At 46.4% G+C, this 22030-nt stretch overlaps 1 protein-coding gene across 1 annotated transcript in view; it reads left to right on the top strand.

Annotated features, from left to right (window-relative positions):
* Positions 1-7879: 7879 nt before the first annotated feature.
* COL5A3 (collagen type V alpha 3 chain) overlaps positions 7880-22030 on the top strand; it is a 598884-nt gene continuing 584733 nt past the window's right edge. Inside the window, exon 1 of the mRNA XM_078650321.1 lies at positions 7880-8439. Within this exon, the coding sequence (XP_078506447.1) occupies positions 8325-8439 (115 nt within the window). The 5' untranslated portion in view covers positions 7880-8324. The remainder of the gene's footprint in view (positions 8440-22030) is intronic.

Here is a 22030-nt window from a genome sequence, read left to right as displayed (position 1 = left end):
AAATATGCTTCCTGTTGTTTTTGACTATTATCTACTGAACGTTCACCTCTATAATGACATGCATCCTTTAATGATTCTATCCCTGACTGACTGTTGTTTATTCTAAATATGCCTCTATATTTGTATTTAACCTTCTACTAATTCCACTATTGGTTACTATACCTGATACAATACCCTTTTGCTACTGTTCCCATGTCTAATGCCACCTTCTCTCTATATATATATATATACATGTCACATTTTTGGCAAACTTAAATATGTTCTCTATGAACTCAAACACCCACAAACCTTGCCTGTACATAATAGGCCTCCTGTTTTTTTACTATTATCTGCTGAACATTTACTGTATAATGACTTGCATCCTTTAATGTTTCTTTCCCTACCGGGCCGTGACCGGATGTATATTAACTGAATACATGTGCTTTCTGCTATCCTGCTGTTTCTCTCTATCTCTCTAACTCTCTATTTTTTGATTTTCCCTCTCTTTTTAATTCCATTTTGACCCTACATATATCTCACCCTTGTGTCTTTACCGTGCTTCCCCCTCTTGTGTTGGTTTCTCTTCACAAAACAATGGTGATCGACCATGTTATGTTCTCTATAACATTGCACGTTGTCCATGGTTTGCCATTCCTCCCCTTCCTACACAATTCCCCTCCCTGCATGTGACTTAATAAATAACAATCTCTTTTTTCTTTTCCATCTTTCCCTTTCCTATTTTATTACACTATCCCCTTTTCTATCCGTCACGGGGATACACTATACCTCCTTCCCTTCCTTTTGTAATAAATGTATGTACAGCCCTGAGGAAGCACCAGGCCAGATGGCCATGTAACGGGTAAAACATGTGTTGGCTGTCAGTTCTCTCTTTCACTCACTCTCACGGATAAAGTGACAAAATCATTATAAACACCAAAAAAACGAACCATTGCCTTTTTTGAATTTTTCCTAAGATATAAGACAAACTTATTTTGCCCTGACAACCTTGTTGGACCCAGTCAGTGAGCCTGGCCCCCTACTGTTGAGATGCCTGCATCCTCATCTGTGGAGCTCCACAGGGATCATCCCTGGTCTCAAGTCTTTTCAATGCTTAAATGATCTCATTCAATAGCATCATCTGCACTCATGGTATCAACGCCCTACCCAATGCTGATGGCGCCTATCTAACACTCGGCCTTCCAGCAAAATGCTCAACTCCTGGACCAAGTTCACCGCTTCCATGACTGAAGTCACCCACAGGATGAAGAGTAACTGTCTCAGATAGAGCAACAACAAGACAGAAGTTGTGATCTTCAGAAAGAATTCCTTACTGCGGCACTCCACCTGGTGGTCAGCAGAATTCTGACTGACACTCTCCACCAGCTCCCATGCCAAGAACTTCAGAATTATAATGGACAAGGCCCCCAGCTCCAATAAGGATGCTCTTATGACCAAAACATTAGAGGAAATTGAATTAGTAGTAGAAGGAAAAGGTTTCCCCTTTGTTATTCTAACAGGAGACTTTAACGGGAACATTTCAAACAGACTCCTGGAAAAATGGGAGTACGGCGAACAAGAGGAAGCTTTGTCAATCCCATTACCACTATTTCCCCCAAGGATAAAAGCAGATAAACACTGGAAAATATTACTCTCTTCTCTAGCAGCCCTAAATGGATCATCCTACATGGAAGCATAGATGGAGATATCCCCGCGGCTTTCATAAGAAAAGGCAACTTTAGCTCATCGATCTTAGACTACATGATCTGTAGCAAAGATCTATTCAGAAGAGCTTTAAAATAAAGTAGTCAATTTACACAGGGAAGTGATCATGCAATACAATGTCTCAAAACAGGAATAATACTGCAACCTACTTCTAGTGGACCATTAAGCATCGTACCACTGTTGTAACCTGGCAAAAGGGTGGATAATAAGGAATTCAACAGCAATCAACAACTTAAATTCCACAATCATCTCTGCCCAAGTATTGTAGAAGGACAGTCCCCCAGACCCAATAACACATTTTTAATGCTCCAACGCCCCCCACCACCACCCTCAGCGCCTGGACCCAGATCAACACAGAAGACACCATCTGCACGATGAACTCGATCCACTCCGGATCTCCGACCGACCCCTGCCCCCACCACGTCTTCAACAAGGCCGACGCTGTCATCGCACCCCACCTGCGGGACATCATCAACACCTCCTTCGACACCGCCACCTTCCGGGAGAGCTGGAAGCACGCCGAACTCAGCGCTCTACTAAAGAAACCAACAGCGGACCCCAACGAACTCAAGAATTACCGCCCCATCTCGCTCCTCCCGTTCCCAGCCAAAGTCATCGAGAAGACCGTCAACAAGCAGATGGCCGCCTTCCTCGAGACGAATGGATCCCTCGACCCCTCACAGTCTGGCTTCCGAGCCAACCACAGCACCGAGACCGCCCTCATCGCTGCCACCGACGACATCCGAGCCCTGCTGGACAACGGTGAAACAGCGGCCCTCATCCTCCTAGACCTCTCCGCGGGGTTCGACACTGTCGGCCACCGCACTCTAGTACAGCGCCTCAGCAACATCAGAATCCAGGAGAAGGCACTGGAGTGGATCATCTCCTTCCTCGCTGGAAGGACACAGAGAGTCCGCCTACCACCGTTCAGATCTGCAGCCACGGAAGTCATCTGCGGCGTTCCTCAGGGCTCCTCGCTCAGCCCCACCCTCTTCAACGTCTACATGAGCCCCCTTGCGGCCATCGCACGCCAGCACAACCTCAACATCGTCTCCTACGCCGACGACACCCAGCTGATCCTCTCCCTGACCAACGACCCCGCCGCCGCCAGAACCAACCTCCACGAAGGGATGAAAGACGTAGCCGAGTGGATGACGACCAGCCGCCTGAAACTGAACTCAGACAAGACGGAAGTCCTCATCATGGGCTCCTCGCCCTCCGCCTGGGACGACTCCTGGTGGCCCCCCGCCCTGGGCACCGCACCCAAACCGACAGACCACGCACGCAACCTGGGCTTCATCCTGGACTCCTCCCTCTCCATGACCAGACAAGTCAACGCCGTCTCCGCGTCCTGTTTCGACATCCTGCGCATGCTACGGAAGATCTTCCGGTGGATCCCCACCGAGACCAGGAAGACGGTCACCCAGGCCCTCGTCACCAGCCGACTAGACTACGGCAACGCCCTCTACGCCGGAACCACCGCCAAGCTCCAGAAGAGACTCCAACTGATCCAGAACGCCTCAGCCAGACTCATCCTCGACATCCCCCGACGCAGCCACATCTGCGGACATCTGAGAGACCTGCACTGGCTCCCCGTCAACAAGAGAATCACCTTCCGTCTCCTCACCCACGCACACAAAGCCCTACACGACCAAGGCCCGAGCTACCTCAACAACCGCCTCAACTTCTACGCTCCCAAACGCCACCTCTGATCGACCAACCACGCCCTTGCCTCCGTCCCCCGCATCCGAAGAGCGACAACAGGAGGAAGGTCCTTCTCCTACCTGGCCGCCAAGACCTGGAACACCCTCCCTACCGACCTCCGCCTGACCCAAGACCACCTCTCCTTCAGGAAGAAGCTCAAGACCTGGCTGTTCGAGTAGTAGCGGCACCCCCCCCCAGCGCCTTGAGACGCTGGGTGAGTAGTGCGCTCTATAAATGCCTTGATTGATTGATTGATTAAGTAGTCCTTAACAAAGCAGTTGTATCCCTGCTGGATACTCCAAAATGTCGGAAAACGCATGTGGGAAACTGGAAAAGAAAGAGCCTAGATCTAGGATCAACCACATTGAATAAATTAATTTGGATGCAATTTCTACACTTTTCAGAGATCAGGCACAAAAAATCAAAAACATAAAGAAATTCTATTGGCGGGTAAAAGAAAAAAAACGAAAAGCTCAACAGGATCAAAATTGTGTTGATATCCAAATAGCAGGCAAACAAAAAAACAGTTGGGCATACTGGAGCTTAATTGCCAAAGAAACAGGAACAAAGAAATCCCTGCAAACCTCACCCGTTCCTCTATCTGAATGGGAAAAATATATCCATGACTTATATAAGTCAAATATGAGGCAAGAAAACTTGAACTAATCAATAAGTAAAATGGAAAAAAAATACCCAAGATATCCTCGCCCCTGCAGTACGGCAAAAAGAATACCACATAAAATAGACCAGATCTTCTGTAGCAATGGGTCCGATTCAGATCCCAATAAAAGTACTGCAAAGCAACCCAGAAGACTGGAGCAAGTTTTTAGCTCCCCTATATTCTCATTGTTATGCTACCGGGGAAATCCCAAAATCATTACGAGGGAGCATTGTGATCCCAATTTTCAAAAAGGGCTCCTCGTCACTTCCCAGCAACTATCGACAAATCGCCTTCTTGAACGCTATAAGGAAGATCTTTGCAGCAAGCGTCCTGGAACATCTGAAGGACTGGGCTTTTTCTTTAGGAGTGATCCCTATATCTCAAGCTGGGTTTCGATCAAAACACTCCATAATTGATAATATAGCGTTTGCTACAGATAGTCATAGACAAATATGTTGTGTCGAAATCGCAGGTCGTCAATTGCGTTTTTGTTGACTTTACGACAACATTTGACAGAGTAGATAGACCAACACTCTGGAAAGAAGTTAAACAATTAGGAATGCTTGATAAACTTCTCAATATATTTACATCACTGCACACAGCAACATGGTGTCAAAAACAAATGGGGAGAGGGAAGGGACTCACTCGACCAATAGCAACACCGAATGGCCTGAGGCAAGGTTGTCTTTTAGCCCCCTCCTATTCTCTTTATACATAAGTGATCTCCTGCACTGTTTTACAAAAATTATTAACTTCCCCCAAACGTATCATCCTGTAAAATCCACTTCATGATGTACACCAATGACATAGTTATATTAGATCTCACACCATTCAACCTACAAAGGAACCTATAGGCTCTAACTAGATATACAGAAAAAAATGTTTGTCCCAAACATATCTAAAATGAAAATCGTTCCGTTTAGAGGAAGAAAGCAAGACACCAAATTCAAATGGTCTCTAGGGGGGAAATCTTTAGAGGTGGTCAATGAATACACATATCTGGGGTGAATTTTTCCACAAACATTACAAAATTCCTCTCACTTTCAGCACATAGGCCACAACGCAGATGTACACGTTGGGGCACGTCAACACTTATATTCCTCCACTGGATACATGCATTTTCATTCTCTATTAGAGATTTTTAGTTCTAAAATTCCACCTACTTTATTGTATGCATTGGAATACATTCCAATAAAACGGTGGTAACAAATACAAATTAAAGAAGGGAAAATCCATTGTAAACTGATTAAAGTCCATCAAGCAGTTCCTGCACAAGCTTTGCGCCTCGGGCTCTCTTTGGTTAGCTTGTACGCCAGAGCTATCACTAGCATCATAAGATGGGCTTACAATCTTCTACACACTGAACAAGGGACCTTAAGAGTTATATTAAAAACTGAGACTTTCAGGACTGAATCACCACATCACACTTTTAGACAAAATCTAACTGCAGCGTTTACCTTATCGAACTGTACAACAACACTTTTGAAATCCTGGGGCCTCATTTATGAGAAATGACGCATCGCTGCGTGAAAGCAGCGATGCGTCACTTCTCGGTGCGCACTCCTTGCGACATGATTGATGCGTCATATTTATAATATGACGCATCATGTCGCAAGGAGTTACAGATACGTCAGTATTTCTGACGTATCTGTAGGCGCAAAAGTGACGCATTGCTGGAGTGTGTCACAAAAGTGACGCAACTCCAGCAATGTGTACTTTCACATGGGCAAGTCCCATTCGTTTGTGCCTGCGTCAGTCTTACGCCTGCCATGAAGCAGGCGTAAGATTTTGATGCATTAGCGGCTAAGAAATGGCGCAGTGAAATCTTATAGATTTCACTGCGTCACTTCCATGACTCTTTCGTGCGTCAAAACGCCCCCCCTTGCAGACATTATACCTGGCGCAGGTATAATGTGGCGCAGGGGTGTACAAAGTGACACATCTACCTAGATGTGTCACTGTGTAAATATGGCATAACAAGGCGCATTTTTTCGCCACTGGTGCATCACGGAAAGTGACGCACCGGGGGCGTAAAAGTGACGCAAGGCCTCATAAACGAGGCCCCTGGATTCCTGCTCACTTGAGGCTCTTTTAAAACACTTGACACCGAGAATAAGTTATGACCTTGACATCAAGCATTGCTCTCAATTAAAAGATTACGAACAGTATGCAGAATCAATCGAATACAGATACCAGCAACAATACATTTATTTTACCTTAGGGCATAGAGGCCGGCGCTGTATCATTATATTACGGTCCATGAATTCTCCCTCTAAAAGCATTTACATCTAGATAGAACCTCACTGAAAACAGCACCAGTATCTGTGATTTATGTGACGGAGGAGTGCAAGACTTACTGCATGTTCTGTTTGAATGCCCAAATCCGACACTGGTCAAGGCCAGATCCCGGCATTTAAAACCTATTCGAACCAGATATTATATCACTTCAGTCCAAGGCCTTATTTCACTTCTGAAATCGCCGACTGATGAATTTGTATGTCATAATTTGTTTAAATGTTTAAAGTCCTTTTTAAAACCGTTTTGAAATGATTATCATATTAATGTTTTATAACAAATTTATTTTTTAAAATGGTTGTTCACAGGAGAGAACTAAATCAAATAAAAACTTGAACTTGGTGGTGCAATGGACAAGCAACTCACCGTGACTCGTCCAAGTTAACACCATCTCTATTCCTATACCCTGAAAATGTTGCGGAAGATCTTCAAATGGCTTGTGCGTTTTGCATCAAAAGCGAGGCACAGAGATGTCCAAGAATCCACAATATCTGAGATCAATCACAGCTTCGTCGCTTCAGTAAACGGTGTGATCCTTGGCAAATTTTATATATCACCGAACCTTTTTTGAATTCAGGATGTGTAGTCTATAAAAACCTCTTGTGTTTGATTTTCATACACTCTAGCGTTGCTGCTGCATGATGATAAAATCCTAGGCCACATGTAGGGTGCATGTAACAAGTTACTGGCCTCTTAGTGCACCAGTGGCATTGTGGTCAGTGTGTGGACATGAACATTTCTATGCACGTTTAAAAAAACTACGACTTTTAATAAGTGCCTGTCAATGCGAGAATGCTGCCTGCCCTTGGATCGTCCATAAAATAACCCACCATATTACATAACGTTGTATGTAATAAACCTGCAGCAATTTTCCCAATACAAAATCTGTGTGGTGTGTACTTATTTGCAGACATGCTATGTGTTTGGGGGTGGGGGGTGTTGCCATGATGGTACTAAGGCCCTTGGCTCGACTCTGGCTCAGCTCTCCATGTTAATTTCTTGGCTCGCCACCCACCTTTACCCCCCATTCCACTCTGAGTTACTCGCCCTAATACTGGCATCTTTTACCACACTTCTGAGGGGCTACCCTGAGGCATTTCAACTGCATCACGCTGACAATCCTAACCAATGGGGCATGTCTGTGATTGTCAAACATCTTTGAGAGAGGTCCCACTTTATCTGCCAAAGACGGATTCAGCTCATGAGAGTTGTCTGAGCTTTAGTTCCAGCCACTGATGGTGAGTCTGGGCGTTCCCGGAGATAATCTGCATATTCTCACCCTGTGCCCCTGCTTGAGTTCTGCGTGAGAAAGCTGCGGCCGAGGAGCTGCATGGTGGGAGCTGCCCGGTGTGTGTGTGGATTATCGGGGGAGGAGGCTTGCATCTTTTGTACCGCTCATCTTTCTTCACTTGCCATTTCTCACTGAAAGGGTTTGGCGGCTTGCTAATCCCCGCCCTGCCCGAGAGACTGGCGGGTCAGTGGTCCAATGGGGAAGGCATTCTAGCTCGGTCCTCTATCCCAACCCTCACTCCCTACCCCACTGCCTCCCCCTCCTCTCCCTCTGCACATCCCTTCCCAGTAGCACCTGAGCTAGCCATTCTGGGGAGTCACGTTTGGCAGAAAGCTTCCTGATCGAAAATCACGTTATCGATCGGAAGAAATGTCCTTTTAAAGCACCGGCGACCACTTTATTTATTGTAGTTTTCGCTATTCTGTTTCGTCGGAAGATTCAACAAGTTACAACAAGACGGGGTTCTGAAGGAGAGAGGACCGTGATAACATCCCCATGGTAAACTTGTTCCAAGTTTCTCGTCGACTGCGAGAGGTAACTACGTCGAATCAAAAGGAGCCGAGCACCCTTGGCGCCCAGGCGTAGGCGCATGCCTCCTTAAGGCGCTAGCTGGCTCAGGATACGGAGCCCGACCCTTAGAGTGAAAACCTTGCCGGCGCTATTCCTCCAGACATGGGTCGACGTATCCCAGGCACGAGCAGACACCGTCGTGTGTGGACATGCCGGACGTCGCCTTTGATGCTGGTCGTGCTCTTCATCTTGCAAGAACTACCGGGTGCAAGAACAGGTAAGGCGATTTTTTTCTCATAACTCTCGCGCCGGCCTGAACCTATTAATCACGAAATTAATGTATTGCGATTGGAGAGGGGCCATTGGAAAAGGAAGGAACGCGATGAACTGTAGAAATGTCGATTTGCACCTATTGGGGTGCCCACTAATAAGCGCTGTGAAGTGGCTGCTAGGTGCTATAAAACATACATATGAATACAATGTCGCAACCATATAAGGAATCTTTCTGGGCTGAGCACCGGTAATAAACCTCATCCAAAGTTTGAAATCTTGGCGGGATTTGCTCAGCCTTTCATCAGTCCAACGTTGTTAAAATGTGTACCACTGCCATGGGTATTTGGCCCCTGTAGTTTACAGTGAATCGAAATACGGTCTCAACAGTGACAGGCGCTGTGGAAACACCACAGTTTTACCAAGGTCCACACACGTTTCAGACACAAGTGCAAGGCCACCAACACACGAAATCACACACGTCCAGTGCCACAAACCATGCAATATATACAAAACTATATACAGTGCCAGCAACCGCTACATGTATACAAACACAGGTGCAACACTACCAACCCCACCATCTTCTCAGACAAATGCGCAGTGCCCCCCACACTGGACGCTTTAGACACCTTTGTAGTTGCACCAACCGTGCAGGCTTGCAGACACACACCAGCAGTGCAGCCAACCTTGGAGCTACCCAGAAACACGTGCAGCGCTACTGAGCCTGCGCGGCTTACACCAGCGCTGATACCAACCGTGCCTGTTACGTTTTACAGACACATGTGCAGTGCCACTTACCTCTGCTGCGAGATTTACGTTGCCCTCAATGACACCTGTTCCACAATCATAATAGGCCCACTTTAACCTCTGCGTCAACTATGTCAGTTTTACAGCTCACATGTTGAGTGCTAACAGCCCTGTCTTACAGACTCACACCTGAAGTTGCACATATACACACAGTCGTGCAGTGCCATTATCCTGAAAGTTCCACAGTGCACACATTCAGTGTCTCGTAAGATTTACACACACAACCCAAGCCCAACAGTCTTTAGACGCCATGCAGTGCCTCTAACCTTGCAAGATGTATACAATGTAATGTACTCTGTGAGTTTCTCTCGTTCACACCTGTGCAGCGCTAGTAACGCTGTGATTTTTTTTTTTCGACCAACTCGTGCTTTATGAACGTGTCTTCATATTCACAGGGACGGGTGCAGTGCCACGTAGAACGTGAGCTATGCAGACATGAGTGCAGTGCCACCAACCTTGCAAGGTTTAAGACACACGTGCTTGCAGCGTCACAAGGCTTCACACGTGCAGACTTTACAAATGCGTACAGTCGCAGGGCCGCCATACACTTCCAGTTTTACAGACCCGCGTGCAGTGGCACCAACCCACACATTCCACAGATACACACGCGCCGTGTCACCAGCCGTGTAAGCTCGTGTATAGGAACACACACCTTATGAGCTTTACCGGCTCGTATGTGCAGGATCAACAACCCCGAAGATGTCATAAAGACACAGGTGTAGTGTAACCAACTCCACAGGCTTTAAAACACACGTGCTGTCCTACCAAATCTGCTAATTTTACACACACCAACCCTGCACGTTTTAGACACACACACACTTTACACGCATACAGTCTGCAGTGCCTCCAACCTTGCAAGATCTACACACGCACACATGCACCAGAGTAGTCAGGTTCACCGACACAACATCCCGTGCCCCAACACATACATCTGCAGGGTTACAGACACACGTGCATCTCCCAACACATTTACAGACTCACATGCAGAGCGTTCAACTGCAAGTTTCACACCAACGTGCAGTTCCACGAACACTGAGTTTTACAACAAAGCTGTGCAGTGTCTACAAGTTGGAGTTGTAGACTACAACTCCACCCCACGCTTTACAGACACGCGTGCAGTGCCACCAGCGAAGCGCTTTACTTCACACACTGGTGTGCCGCACACACCGCATAATTTACGCCTCATACAAACCTATACGGCGCAACCAAGGTTTTCAGATGCACGAGCAGCGTCACGGGCCTTTCAAGTTTACAGTAAACGTTCAATGCCACAGACGATGTTGGTTCACTCACACATGTGCAGGGCCGCCAGCGTTACATCACACATGAGTGACTGAACTTCTTTTACCCACAAAATATCCTGCAATACTTCTTAACCCTTAAGTGTGCTGGCAGTGGTTACAGAAGCGTCTTAGATTTAGTAGGCCCATGCAGTGACCGACACACTTCCAGTAAAATGTACTGGAATAGCCGCAATAGGTCAGTAATATTTTTGTTCTATAACATGGCTCTTGAGTGTGAGAAACCTGTCTAATTTTATTTCGTGTAAATCCACGAAATTGTGCAAATGTTACACGAAATCACAAAAAAATACTTAAATGCAACAATTGTCCCTTAGCGTTCTATGTGAGTGTGAAATATGATCTTGCATCAATTTTGGATGCGGGGATGCATTTTAGGCAAAAAAAAAGATGGCGCAAAAAACACAGCTGCCAAGATCAACCGTTGCTCTGGTTTCGGTCGTTCAGGTGATTTCTATGCTTCCGACCTAAAATTGAGGTGAAATTTGAGTATTTGGTATAATGTGAAATTCGCAAGATTACGCCAGTGTGATAGGAATTTCGTATGATGGGCCTAATTGTTCATAGCGTTGTAAATAAAAGGTGTTACGATTATTACAGCCCATCATGCATATTTTATACACGCATCTCGGTTCCTTTACCTGCGATGACTTGCAGCATTTAAACGTAGGCAAAACAAACAGGGCACTGTGACTATTCATTTATTTTTGGACCTTCGCTCCCTTATAGTGTTGACTTTGAGAATATAGTCGTGTTAGAGAATGCATAAATATGCATTAAACTTGATGCAAGAGGAACCTTTTCTATGAATGCACCTGGACACCTCTGACTCGAAATAAAATCTGAAATGAGTTCGTGGGTGGTCGGCCACATACACGCGTTTCCTGCATAATTGATACACAGAAGGCGGCTGCATTTATTAGGGCAAGTTGATGTAGCTACTCGGCTGGGCGTTGTATCTGCTGCGGCGATCGCTGCCTAACACACATTTCACAGGTTCACATTATGACGCACCTTCCAAGCTTTTCATCCTTCTGAGGTCGATGAAATGAATTCCATTGGGTGGGGCCGAGAGCAGCGTCGGGTTTAACAATCACGATCGTCTGTCTATCAGGGGCGTAGCTTCGAGTGGTGCAGCAGGTGCAGTGGCGCCGGGTCCCTGTGGCTTGAGGGGCCCAGCCATCAATATCTGAATAATGCTGACATTTATGATCTAATTAACAGCAGAAGGGCGTTTTCGTTGCTTGCTCTGAGGTCAGTGGCACACTTGCTACGTCACTGCTGTCCTTACAGACAACTCTACCCTGAATGACATGTGCGGCCATAACCAGATTCAACTGACCTTGAAAGATGAGGGTTTAGTAAGTTCTGCTGGAATCGCCCGGGCAGGGGCCCTGCACAGGTCCCAGCTGCATACCCCGGGCAGGGACTCTGCACAGGTCCCAAATGGCATCCCCTGGGCAGGGGCCCTGCACAGGTCCCAGCTGGCATCCCCTGGGCAGGAACCCTGCACAGGTCCCAGTTGGCATTCCCCGCGCAGGGGCCCTGCACAGGTCCCAGCTGGCATCCCCTGGGCAGGAACCCTGCACAGGTCCCAGTTGGCATTCCCCGCGCAGGGGCCCTGCACAGGTCCCAGCTGGCATCCCCAGGCAAAGACCCTGCATAGGTCCCAGTTGGCATCCCCCGGGCAGGGGCCCTGCACAGGTCCCAGCTGGCATCCCCCGGACTGGGGCCCTGCACAGGTCCTAGCTGGCATCCCCAGGCAAAGACCCTGCACAGGTCCCAGCTGGCATCCCCCGGACTGGGGCCCTGCACAGGTCCTAGCTGGCATCCCCAGGCAAAGACCCTGCACAGGTCCCAGTTGGCATCCCCCTGGCAGGGGGCCTGCACAGGTCCCAGTTGGCATCCCCAGGCAAAGACCCTGCATAGGTCCCAGCTGACATACCCCGGGCAGGGACTCTGCACATGTCCCAGCTAGCGTCCCACAGGCAGGGGGGACTCTGCACATGTCCCAGTTGGCATCCCGCGGGCAGGGACTCTGGGCCACTGAACTATCCAATGGCTGCTGTTCGCTCTCAGAGACTTCGCATGTTAGTGCTATACAAAAAGACCAGCAAATATTTTTCATTTATCCCAACACATTGCCTCAGAACGGATCAGAACGGATTGGGAGTATTTCTTTGCCTTTACTGCTGCGCATGGCTGGGGTGCCTCAGCCCAGGGGAACATGCCAGCTGCACCTCATGTGAAGCTGACAACGCCCAAGGGAGTGTCCTGCCAGTTCTCATTGGAGGGCCGGACTGGGGAGCAACAGCAGCCTTGGCAAGCACAGTCAAACTAGCCCTGCCCCCGTCCTCTTTTCCGCAATCTCTCTATTTCCATCCATAAATTCTCTCCCACTCCTTTCTTCTCTCTTCTCTCTCTTCTCCCTTTGAAGGAGCAACAGCATTGAGGGTTCTGTCTCTAATCCAATTTAAATTCCTGTGAATAAACCTACATCTCACACTACAAGCTGCGTAGTGCCTTCACAACAATTCCTTTTTAAAAATTCCTTTTAGAACTTTATCTGTATTTTCGCCAGTCTTTCACAAACTTAAAAAAAACGCACTTTCAAGAAATCAAGAGAGAGATATGTGAGGCTGGTATCTTGACATCGTTTGACACCAATCGTAAGTCTGTTTTAACAGTGGATGCAAGTGCTGTAGGTGTCGGTGCAGTGCTAGCTCAAATGCATGATTCCGGCTTGAAGACTGTTGCCTTTGCGTCAAGAACTCTCACAACCACAGAAAGAAATTATTCTATTATAGAACGAGAAGCCCTTGCTGCGGCATGGAGTTGCGAGTATTATAGAATGTATTTGTGGGGGTTCAAATTTACACTGTTAACGGACCACAAACCTTTGGTTAAGATCTTATCACCTGGTGGGGCTGGGAAGGGATCAGCGAGGTTGGCCAGACTAGCTGCAAGAATCCAAGAATATTTGTACACTGTGGAATATATTCCTGGTTGGAAGAACTGCCAAGCTGATGGTCTTTCCAGACTTCCACTACCCTGGGAAATAGTAGATAAACCAGGAGTGGATTCACTCAATTCAGAAGGGTCTGTGGCAGCTGTGGATGAGCTAGTAGAGATGTGTGCTGGGGCGATTAGTAGGAGTTGGTGGAATGCCTCTATGGTGAAGGATGAGGTGTTGAAAGGGGTGAAAGACCTTATTGTAAAGGGTTCAAGGAGAGAGAGTTGTGTATCTCCTGCTCTTCGTCCATATTTAAAGGTGTTGGAAGATTTGTCTATTTTGGACAATGAGGGTTTGATCATCCTGAAAGAAGATAAGTTCATCCCGCCACAGGAGGTGAGGTTCGCCTTATTCAAGTTGGCTCATGAGGGTCACCTAGGGCAGTCTCTCACTAAAAGAAGAGTGAGAGAACACTTTTGGTGGCCAGGCATGGACCTCGAAATTTCTGACTGGGTGGAAAGATGTTCTGATTGCATGGAAAGTGAGAAGAGGCTTAAGGTGGGTAGTCAGAATGGTTGTGGTAAAATTGAAGACCCAGGGTGTCCATGGCACACCATATGTCTTGATTTTATTGGGCCCTTTTATCAGTTGAGTCAAGATATGAGATTTGGTTTGGTGGTTGTAGATGTTTCATCAAAGTGGTTGGTAGTCAAATTCATGAAGGAAATCACCACCAGCAGCACTATCATTGCGTTGAAGGACATTTTCAGAGAAGAGGGTTTTCCTATGAGGATTATCACAGATAATGGAACGCAATTGACTTCCGCACAAATGGCTAGTTTTTTTAGAGGAATGTGGCATTACACATTCACGAACTTCACTTTACAACCCACAGGGTAATGGCATTGTTGAGAGGGCGAACCGTATGGTCAAAGGTGCGATTCAAATGGCCCTCTCATCTAAAGCCAATGTGAGAGAATTAGTTAATGACCTGGTTTGGGCCTATAGAACTACTGAGAATGGCGTGACAAGGGAGATTCCCTTTTGCATGATGAGAGGACGTTCGGCTGGTACCAAACTAGTTGCTGCATGGATGAAGGAGTGTTTGGGTACTGGAGTGTTTGAGAAACACGAAGGTGGAGAGGGGTTGGACAAGCTGGAAAGCGGGAAGGTGTCAGGGAGTCAATGCAATCTATCGGTGAATGATTGGGTGAAAGTGAAACCAGGAAGAGTTGGCGTCGGGTTGACGAAATTTAGAGGTCCGTTTAAAGTAAAGTCTGTTCATAAAAGATTTGTAACTTTATTTAATGGTGAGTGTTGGAACTTGAGGCGGGTAACATTGTATAAGAGAGCTGAAAAGGCGGTTAAGTTACCTCAGTCTAACCGTGTGTCAGAACCAGTCAATAGGAGTTCTGCTGATACTGGTAGAGGTCAAAGGGAAAGAAGGCCTCCTAGTTACTTACGAAATTTTGTTTCATATTGATGTAGATTTATATCGAGGGGCATGAGTTCTGTTTTTTTATTTCATTTCTGTTTTTTTTTATTCTGTTATCTATGCGAAGGAGAGAGGATATGTTGTATTCTCATCATTTCTATTCTGTAGTATTACTTTAAGAACCACATTCTATGTTTCTGATGTCACATGTCTCTGTATTCTGTCTTGTCAGTTAGCTCCCTGCTTTCTGATGGGGACACCAGTTATTCTCTGTAGTTCTTAATAAATATCATATATTCATCTACTTGGACCATTATCATCATTTACAACATGTAACTAACAATTTTAATGCCAAGTTCTGCTAGAACTGTGTGAACAGGTTCAGAAAAGGGACCGTAAAGGCAGTCAAAAAACATATCTCTTTAATTTTACCTCTGGATACATTTTCAGGACAAAATCAATGTGCAACTTATCACTAGATTGGATGCTTAGTCAGAAATATCTTCAACCTTAGAATTTTTTTTTATGCCTGGCCTTTAGGCTTTTTTGGCTGTCGTGCCAGCCTCATGTTAAAAAAGATGCATACACATGCATATATGAAGGGGCTTTCAGTGTGCTCTTCATCCATTGGGCAATTCGAGAGTTATGCACTTTTTGCATCCGCCCACCACTGTGGGTGATGACACTTTGCCAGATCATACATGTGGAGCTGCCCGAAAAGAAGTGCACTTTTATATACTTTATAACTTTTCAGGCTTTGCTCAGATTGTGTACGCATTTAAATCAATAAATAATAGTGCACGCTTGTTTAAGGCCAGACCCATTGGCTTTGCCAGTGCCACTGCTTGTTTTTAATGACTTAGGGCTTGTCAGAAATTCATATAAAAGTAGCACAACCATGCTGCTTTATTTTCTGCCATTCAGATTCCCATCTCAGCATTTCCTATTTCAATCTGAGCATCTGATTGGCTTGGAGCATGGTGAACAGTTCCCACACCTCCGCCACCTTTGATTGGGTCTCTGCCAATGTAATGAGGAAGTACAAGGGGGAATGTGTGGCAGACACAAATACAGCGGGATGACACGAGTCTGCACCAGAAATGACTCTGGCATATAGTTAATTCTGATTTATTATAAATGTACCCTCGGCCGTGTGAGTCACAAATCAGGGGGCGCAGCGATTATCAGAGCAGCAGGTGATTTAGCACCGGGACCCGCCGCACCCCATTTATGGCTGTCATTTCATCCCGAAAAGGGGTGCCGGGTCAATCTCCTCCAGCATTTGAGCTCCGACACCCTTGCTTTGTCACTGCGTAAAATCCTCCGAGATTCACCTGCTGCCCAGGTGGGTGCGGCCGGGCAGATGCCCCTCGACCCAGAAACAGTCAAAGTAAGAAAAGTGCCCTTCGGATCTGCAAAGCCAAATGAAATGAAATATCCAAATTCGCAATCACCGCGCACATTTTGGGTGCCAACCACAGAAAATAACCCCTCCAGACCAACAGTGCGACATCAGATCTACCACTGTCAGAGGTGATGTACGCAGGGCGCTACCCAAGGTTATGTCCTGCACATACCACATAGCAGAGCACGGCTGTGACATGTACAACCAACCATGCTCAAGGCAAGGTCACACGCTTGACCTTTACACTCAGTGCACCCGTGTGCACCATACACACACACACAGGAAATGCCGACTGATGATCTAAGGTCAAATGCTTGGGACCATTTTGGAAGTTTTCTGACAGTGGCACAGAATGCCCACGCACCAGGATGCACACTGCACGTGTAATGATGAATATTATTCCAGAACCCAAAACAGTACTTTTGGCGACGTTAACACTCTCTACCAAGCAAACTGACTCTCCAATGTTCATAATATAAAACCTTACTATCCCTTTGAAACAAATGTATGTAGAAGGATCGGTTCTGATCCAAAACAACCATATACTCAAATACTGCCAGTTACAGTCAACGCTGCAAAAACAACCTCTTCCACACTCAAAATAGTACGTTAGGCTGCACAAAGGGCATCACAAGGGACATCACAAAAATGCCTTCACTGTTATCTTGGTCGCCACTAATAAAAGCAGCTATCATCATCACTCATTTAGCCACTGCTCGCCTAAATAGCCACGCGCCCTGTCACCCATCTTTTCAACTTTCATTTTCCATCGGAACACTGGACGGAAAAACGCAAATCTCATAGTTGGCCAGTGGCCACACACGTTTTTAGTGAAAGTTTAGAAGTGCTGGTTATTGGCGTGCTAAAATCCTAATCTGTCGAATGTGGCCTCGGATTCAAGGTTTTCAATGTAGCCTTAACTAGTGTATCTGCTGCCAACTTTAATATATCGATATATTAAAATAAACAAAAAAAAATTGCAAATGTTCAGCGTGGCTTATGCAGTTTGTAACCATTGTTCAATGTAGAATAGACCATGACCCACGAGATGCAGAGCAACTTCTTGTTTTTTCTTTGTGTGTTTATCAATGTATAATTTGAAAATAGCCTCGAAATGCCAAAACAAACAACTGGATTGGGTTGGCATGGGCCAATGTATAATTGCCTAACAGACTCAGCAGTATTGAGACTCACACAAGAAGCCATGGATTAGTGAAGAGTTATCCACCCTTGTGCTGGTTGATTTGCATGTTCTCTCATGTGATTTAAAATGAAAGTTCCCTCTTTTACAGTCATTCAGCCAGTCCACCTGGGAAATGTGTTACTCAATAAAACTTTGAAAATTAGGTTATATTTTCCATTCTTTTTATTTTTTCATTCATGCTTGTAGCACTCTCACGTATGACTACAGTATAGATCAGGGGCGCAACTAGACACGAATTTCGGGAGGGGGGCGGGCCTAAGACTCCCAGCCAGGTCTGGCCCTAGAACTGGTCGCGCACAGTGCAACAGTCTTTTTTGCCGCCACTTCCCCACTTCCTCCTCTATGAATTCCCTCACTGCCATTCGCCAACAATGCACCTTATCTCTCTATAGCCCCTTTCTGACAAACATTTAATTTTTTTATAGCGCTTCTCATAGGTTACTCACACTTAGTTCTGTGATGTGCATGGTACATGTTCTTTGTAGCAGGCACATTATCCCTCTGTGGTGTGTGGGTGACAGGAGTGCCCATGTGAGTGCACGGCGTGCGATGCAACAGTGTGAGAATAGGGTGAGAGGATTGACTGCAGGGTGAGTGAGGTGACCATATGAATTTGGGTGTAGATGTAAGTGCAGAGTGGGACGAATGAGTGTATGGTTAGTGATGGGCTTGTTTGAGTGAGATTGCAGAATGAGCACTGAGAGGGACAGGTGAGTGAAGTGTCACATGAGTGCAGGGTGAGTAGTGTGCTTGTGTGACTGCAGGGTGAGGTACAGGGTGATCAACGCAAGTGCATTGTGAGTGCAGAGTGATCATTGTGAGTGCAGAGTGAGCGGTGTGCTCATGTGACCGCAGGGTAAGTGGAGGGAGAACGGTGTGAGTTCATGGCGAGTGGCCTAATTGGTGTGTGGTCATTGTGAGTGCAGGGTGATGGTGTGAATGCATGGTGATCAGTGTGAGTACATTGTGATCCCTGTGAGTGCAGGGTCAGTGTGAAAGTGAAGGGCGAGAATGAGGCGTGAGTTGTCTGAATGCAGGGTGCATTCCCAGACACTTGAAGTAACTCAACATGTAAAGCATATTTTCAGCACTTATCTGTGCATACTTGGAACAGCAAACATAAATAGAAGCCTTTTTAATTGTGTTTTAGGGCTGCCTGAGTTATCCATGAGTAATAATTAAAGGGAACAAAGACAGAAAAGTCACATTACAAATGAATACATACTATTTTATTTGTAACCCTATTTAGTGTCAAGACGAGGTCTTTGTAGGCTCTTTAATCAACTAATGGCTGGTATTTTTCTTTTGGGAACCCTACTTCATATTCCTTTTCATGCAATGCATTCTCACATGAGGGCAGTAAATGTAAAATACAAATGTAAGGAATAGGAAGAGTGAGGGCCCAGATGGTACTGGAACCAGAAAAAAAACTAAGCCTCAGTAACCAGTTTATAAAGGTATGTAAATATGCAAATGGTCTTTAAAGGTCTGTGGAAAACTCGGGCATGCCGGAGATAAGACTCCAGACACTGCCCAGCCGAGCCCACCGCAGCTCGAGCTGCAGCAGCCAGGGCCGAAACACACGGGGGGCTGAAGCCCTTTTAGCCCTTTGGGCGTTGCGTGCGTGATGTAGATAAAAGCAAATTTGTCTTTTAAGACTTTCAAAAAGTGATGAAAAAGCATCCCTGCTGCCCCCTATCGGCAGGCATTTCAAGTGGTCCCTTGTCAGGTGCAGAAGCCCATTCAGTCCTGAGATGTTTCCATTCTTGAGCCTGCAGTCCTGCATTTATACTGGGAGGAGCAAGGCCACCACTCAAGCCTGTCAGGGAAAATTTGAGGAAACACGTTATAAAAAATGGACGCCACTCTCAGCCCGGTGGTAGCTGGGGCCAATGCCAGCCAAAAAGTACTACCTATGTGCTTCATGTGCACTCCTGCATTTGCATCCGGGTGTTCTCCATGCAAATATCGCTCTGCCCTCTTACTTCTTCTTTGGTTGCACAGCTTTTCAACTCCGGCAGTGGAATGTAGGACACTGCCCATTGATGTATCAAAATCCTGCATGTGTAAATATAAGAGAGATGCTTAAAGGGCCATCCTGTGAATGTCGCAATACATCTCAAAACCCAGCTGACGGCATCAAAAACAAAAAAAACAAAAAACTGACATAATCAAAAAAACAAACACCTGACGTCATCAAACAAAAAAAAAGCAGCTGACCTCAAACAAAACTTAATCCTAGAATACTCATTTTTGGTGATTGTTAGAGACAGGACTGGGTAACGAGAACTGTTTTTCTTTTTCGCACTGGATGGTCTCTTTAAGGGGTACATCCCAGAGACTCACCATCATATGAGGATGTCCTAGAGAACCCCCAGTTAGCCCTCAGGGAAAATACTACAGAGGGCCTACCATTGAACAAACACAACAAGGACTTCCTTGTCCAACTGAGATATTTCTGCTCAACTGTCTAGCGGAACAAAAGGCCGAAATGGGTTGGTGGACGGGCGAGCAGTCCTCTCAGCCTTTCTCCCTAGTCTACAGACGGGGTGGGGGGGGGTTACTTTACTGGTGTTGGAAATTCCATCGCCTAGGTGGGGGATGGTATTTATTCCATAATAAGGACCCACAAACTCTGCTTCAGCAAAGATGAGTCCATAGGCGGTTCGGATTGAGGTGCGGATAGTTAGAGATCTCCTCATTTATGTATTTATTCAGAATAGAAAAGCGTATTCCTTTCTCGAGTGGTATGTGACTCACACCGTAAAGATAATCTTGAATATAATGGGGCACAGCATACTACATGCAGGGCAAAGAAATGTGGGCACTAAGTCATGTGTGTCTTTGGAATTTGAGCTAGTAATGTAGAAGGGCTTTTCACTCCACACCTGCAGTCAGTTGCAATACATCCTGGAGCTCAGTTGGCCGGCCATTTTGGAAACAGCCACTGGGAAAGACTTAGGGCCTGATTACAAGTTTGGCGTAGCAGCGCTGGTGCAATGCTGCCTCCGCTGCGCCAAACCCGCGCAAGGACCACTAGCCGTATTATGAATTGAACTCATGTTACACGAGTTCAACTCATAATACGATCTGCGGTCCTTTGACTTTCCCATGGTGGAGCCTGGAAAACAGGCACTGCAATGGGAACAGCAAAAAAGTTCCAGCACGGCATGGACCTTGATGTCCATGCCATGCTGGAACTTTGGGGGGATACAGACAGGGGGCCAAATGTTATGCCCGCCTGAATGTATCCCAGTGGCAGGGCCCCTTAGTTCCTTCACCGCCAGCCTTTTCATGGCAGGGCACCTGCCAGGAAATGCTGGTGTGGACGAACTTGGAATATACTGAGCGGGACTGCTTCAGTCCCCGCTCAGCATATTGCGTTATGGCGCAGCTGCGCCCCTGCCAGAACAACTGTTCCCTGGCGCAGCCAGTGGTCCTCCACCACAACTACTTTGCAAGTCGTAATGCTGTGGATGGTGGACCCCCACTGCAAGTCTGACAGTCGCAAGACCGCCAGACTCGTAAACAGGCCCTTATCTTACTGTATTTTTGTGTTCAAAATTGAATAGGGGGATGTAGGGTCTGTGACAGTACAGCCAGTCTCTTCCACTTTTGTTAGACCTTGCCTCTCCTCTTTTTCCATGTAGCTCTTTATTCACTCCTTTTCTTGTTCTCTAGCCAGTTTTCCCTGAATTTTCTCTCAATCCATCTTTTTCCCTAAAGCTCTTTTTGTAATCTCTTGCTTGTCTTCTCTTAACACCATTCCATCACTTTAAATCTATTGCCACCCTTTTCTTTCAGCTTTTCCACCACTCGCTTCCTTTTTTCTTCTCCTCTCATTCATCCACCCCTTTTAATTTTCTCTACAGATTTTCCTAGTCTCGCCCATGCTTCCTCTCAATAACCTTCCATCTCTTTGATTTTCCAATCACCACCTCTCCAGTCTCTTTCTCTGTTTCCTTTCTTATCTCCTCACTCTTCCACTTCTTTCCTTAAGCTCTTTTCTCTCCAACATTCTCCATCCTTTCCATTACATTTTCTCCCCACACTCTCTCACCTTCTTACCCCGAGTAATCGCACCCCTTTTCTTGCCCACTACTTTCCAACAGCTCTGTTTCCACTGCCTCCAGGACTCCCTTTTCGACATTACTTCTTGGAACCCATTTAATGACTCAATTTCTTCTCTTTTTCTCCAAAGCACTGCATCCAGTCGCTCCCTTATTATTTTTCCTCCTCTCTCACTCTTCCTAGATCCCTCCACAGCCCCTGCTCTGTCTCCCTCCTCCCTCCTCCCCACTAGCCCTTTCCAGCTCTCCCCTTTGTCTGCTGCTTCTCAAGCTGCCCTGGCCCTCAGAGCTCCTCGGAGACTTGCAAAAAATGCAGCCCTCCCCTTGGAAAGAATCTTCGAGTGTGCGCGGGCCCTTGTTTGCTGAGCACATATAGAACATGCTAACGTCGTGCACGCACGCACGCACACTGCCCCGCCGCTG

Source organism: Lissotriton helveticus, chromosome 1_1 (genome assembly GCF_964261635.1).
Source record: "Lissotriton helveticus chromosome 1_1, aLisHel1.1, whole genome shotgun sequence".
Lineage (NCBI taxonomy): Eukaryota > Metazoa > Chordata > Amphibia > Caudata > Salamandridae > Lissotriton > Lissotriton helveticus.
This window is presented reverse-complemented; position numbering and strand designations above follow the sequence as displayed.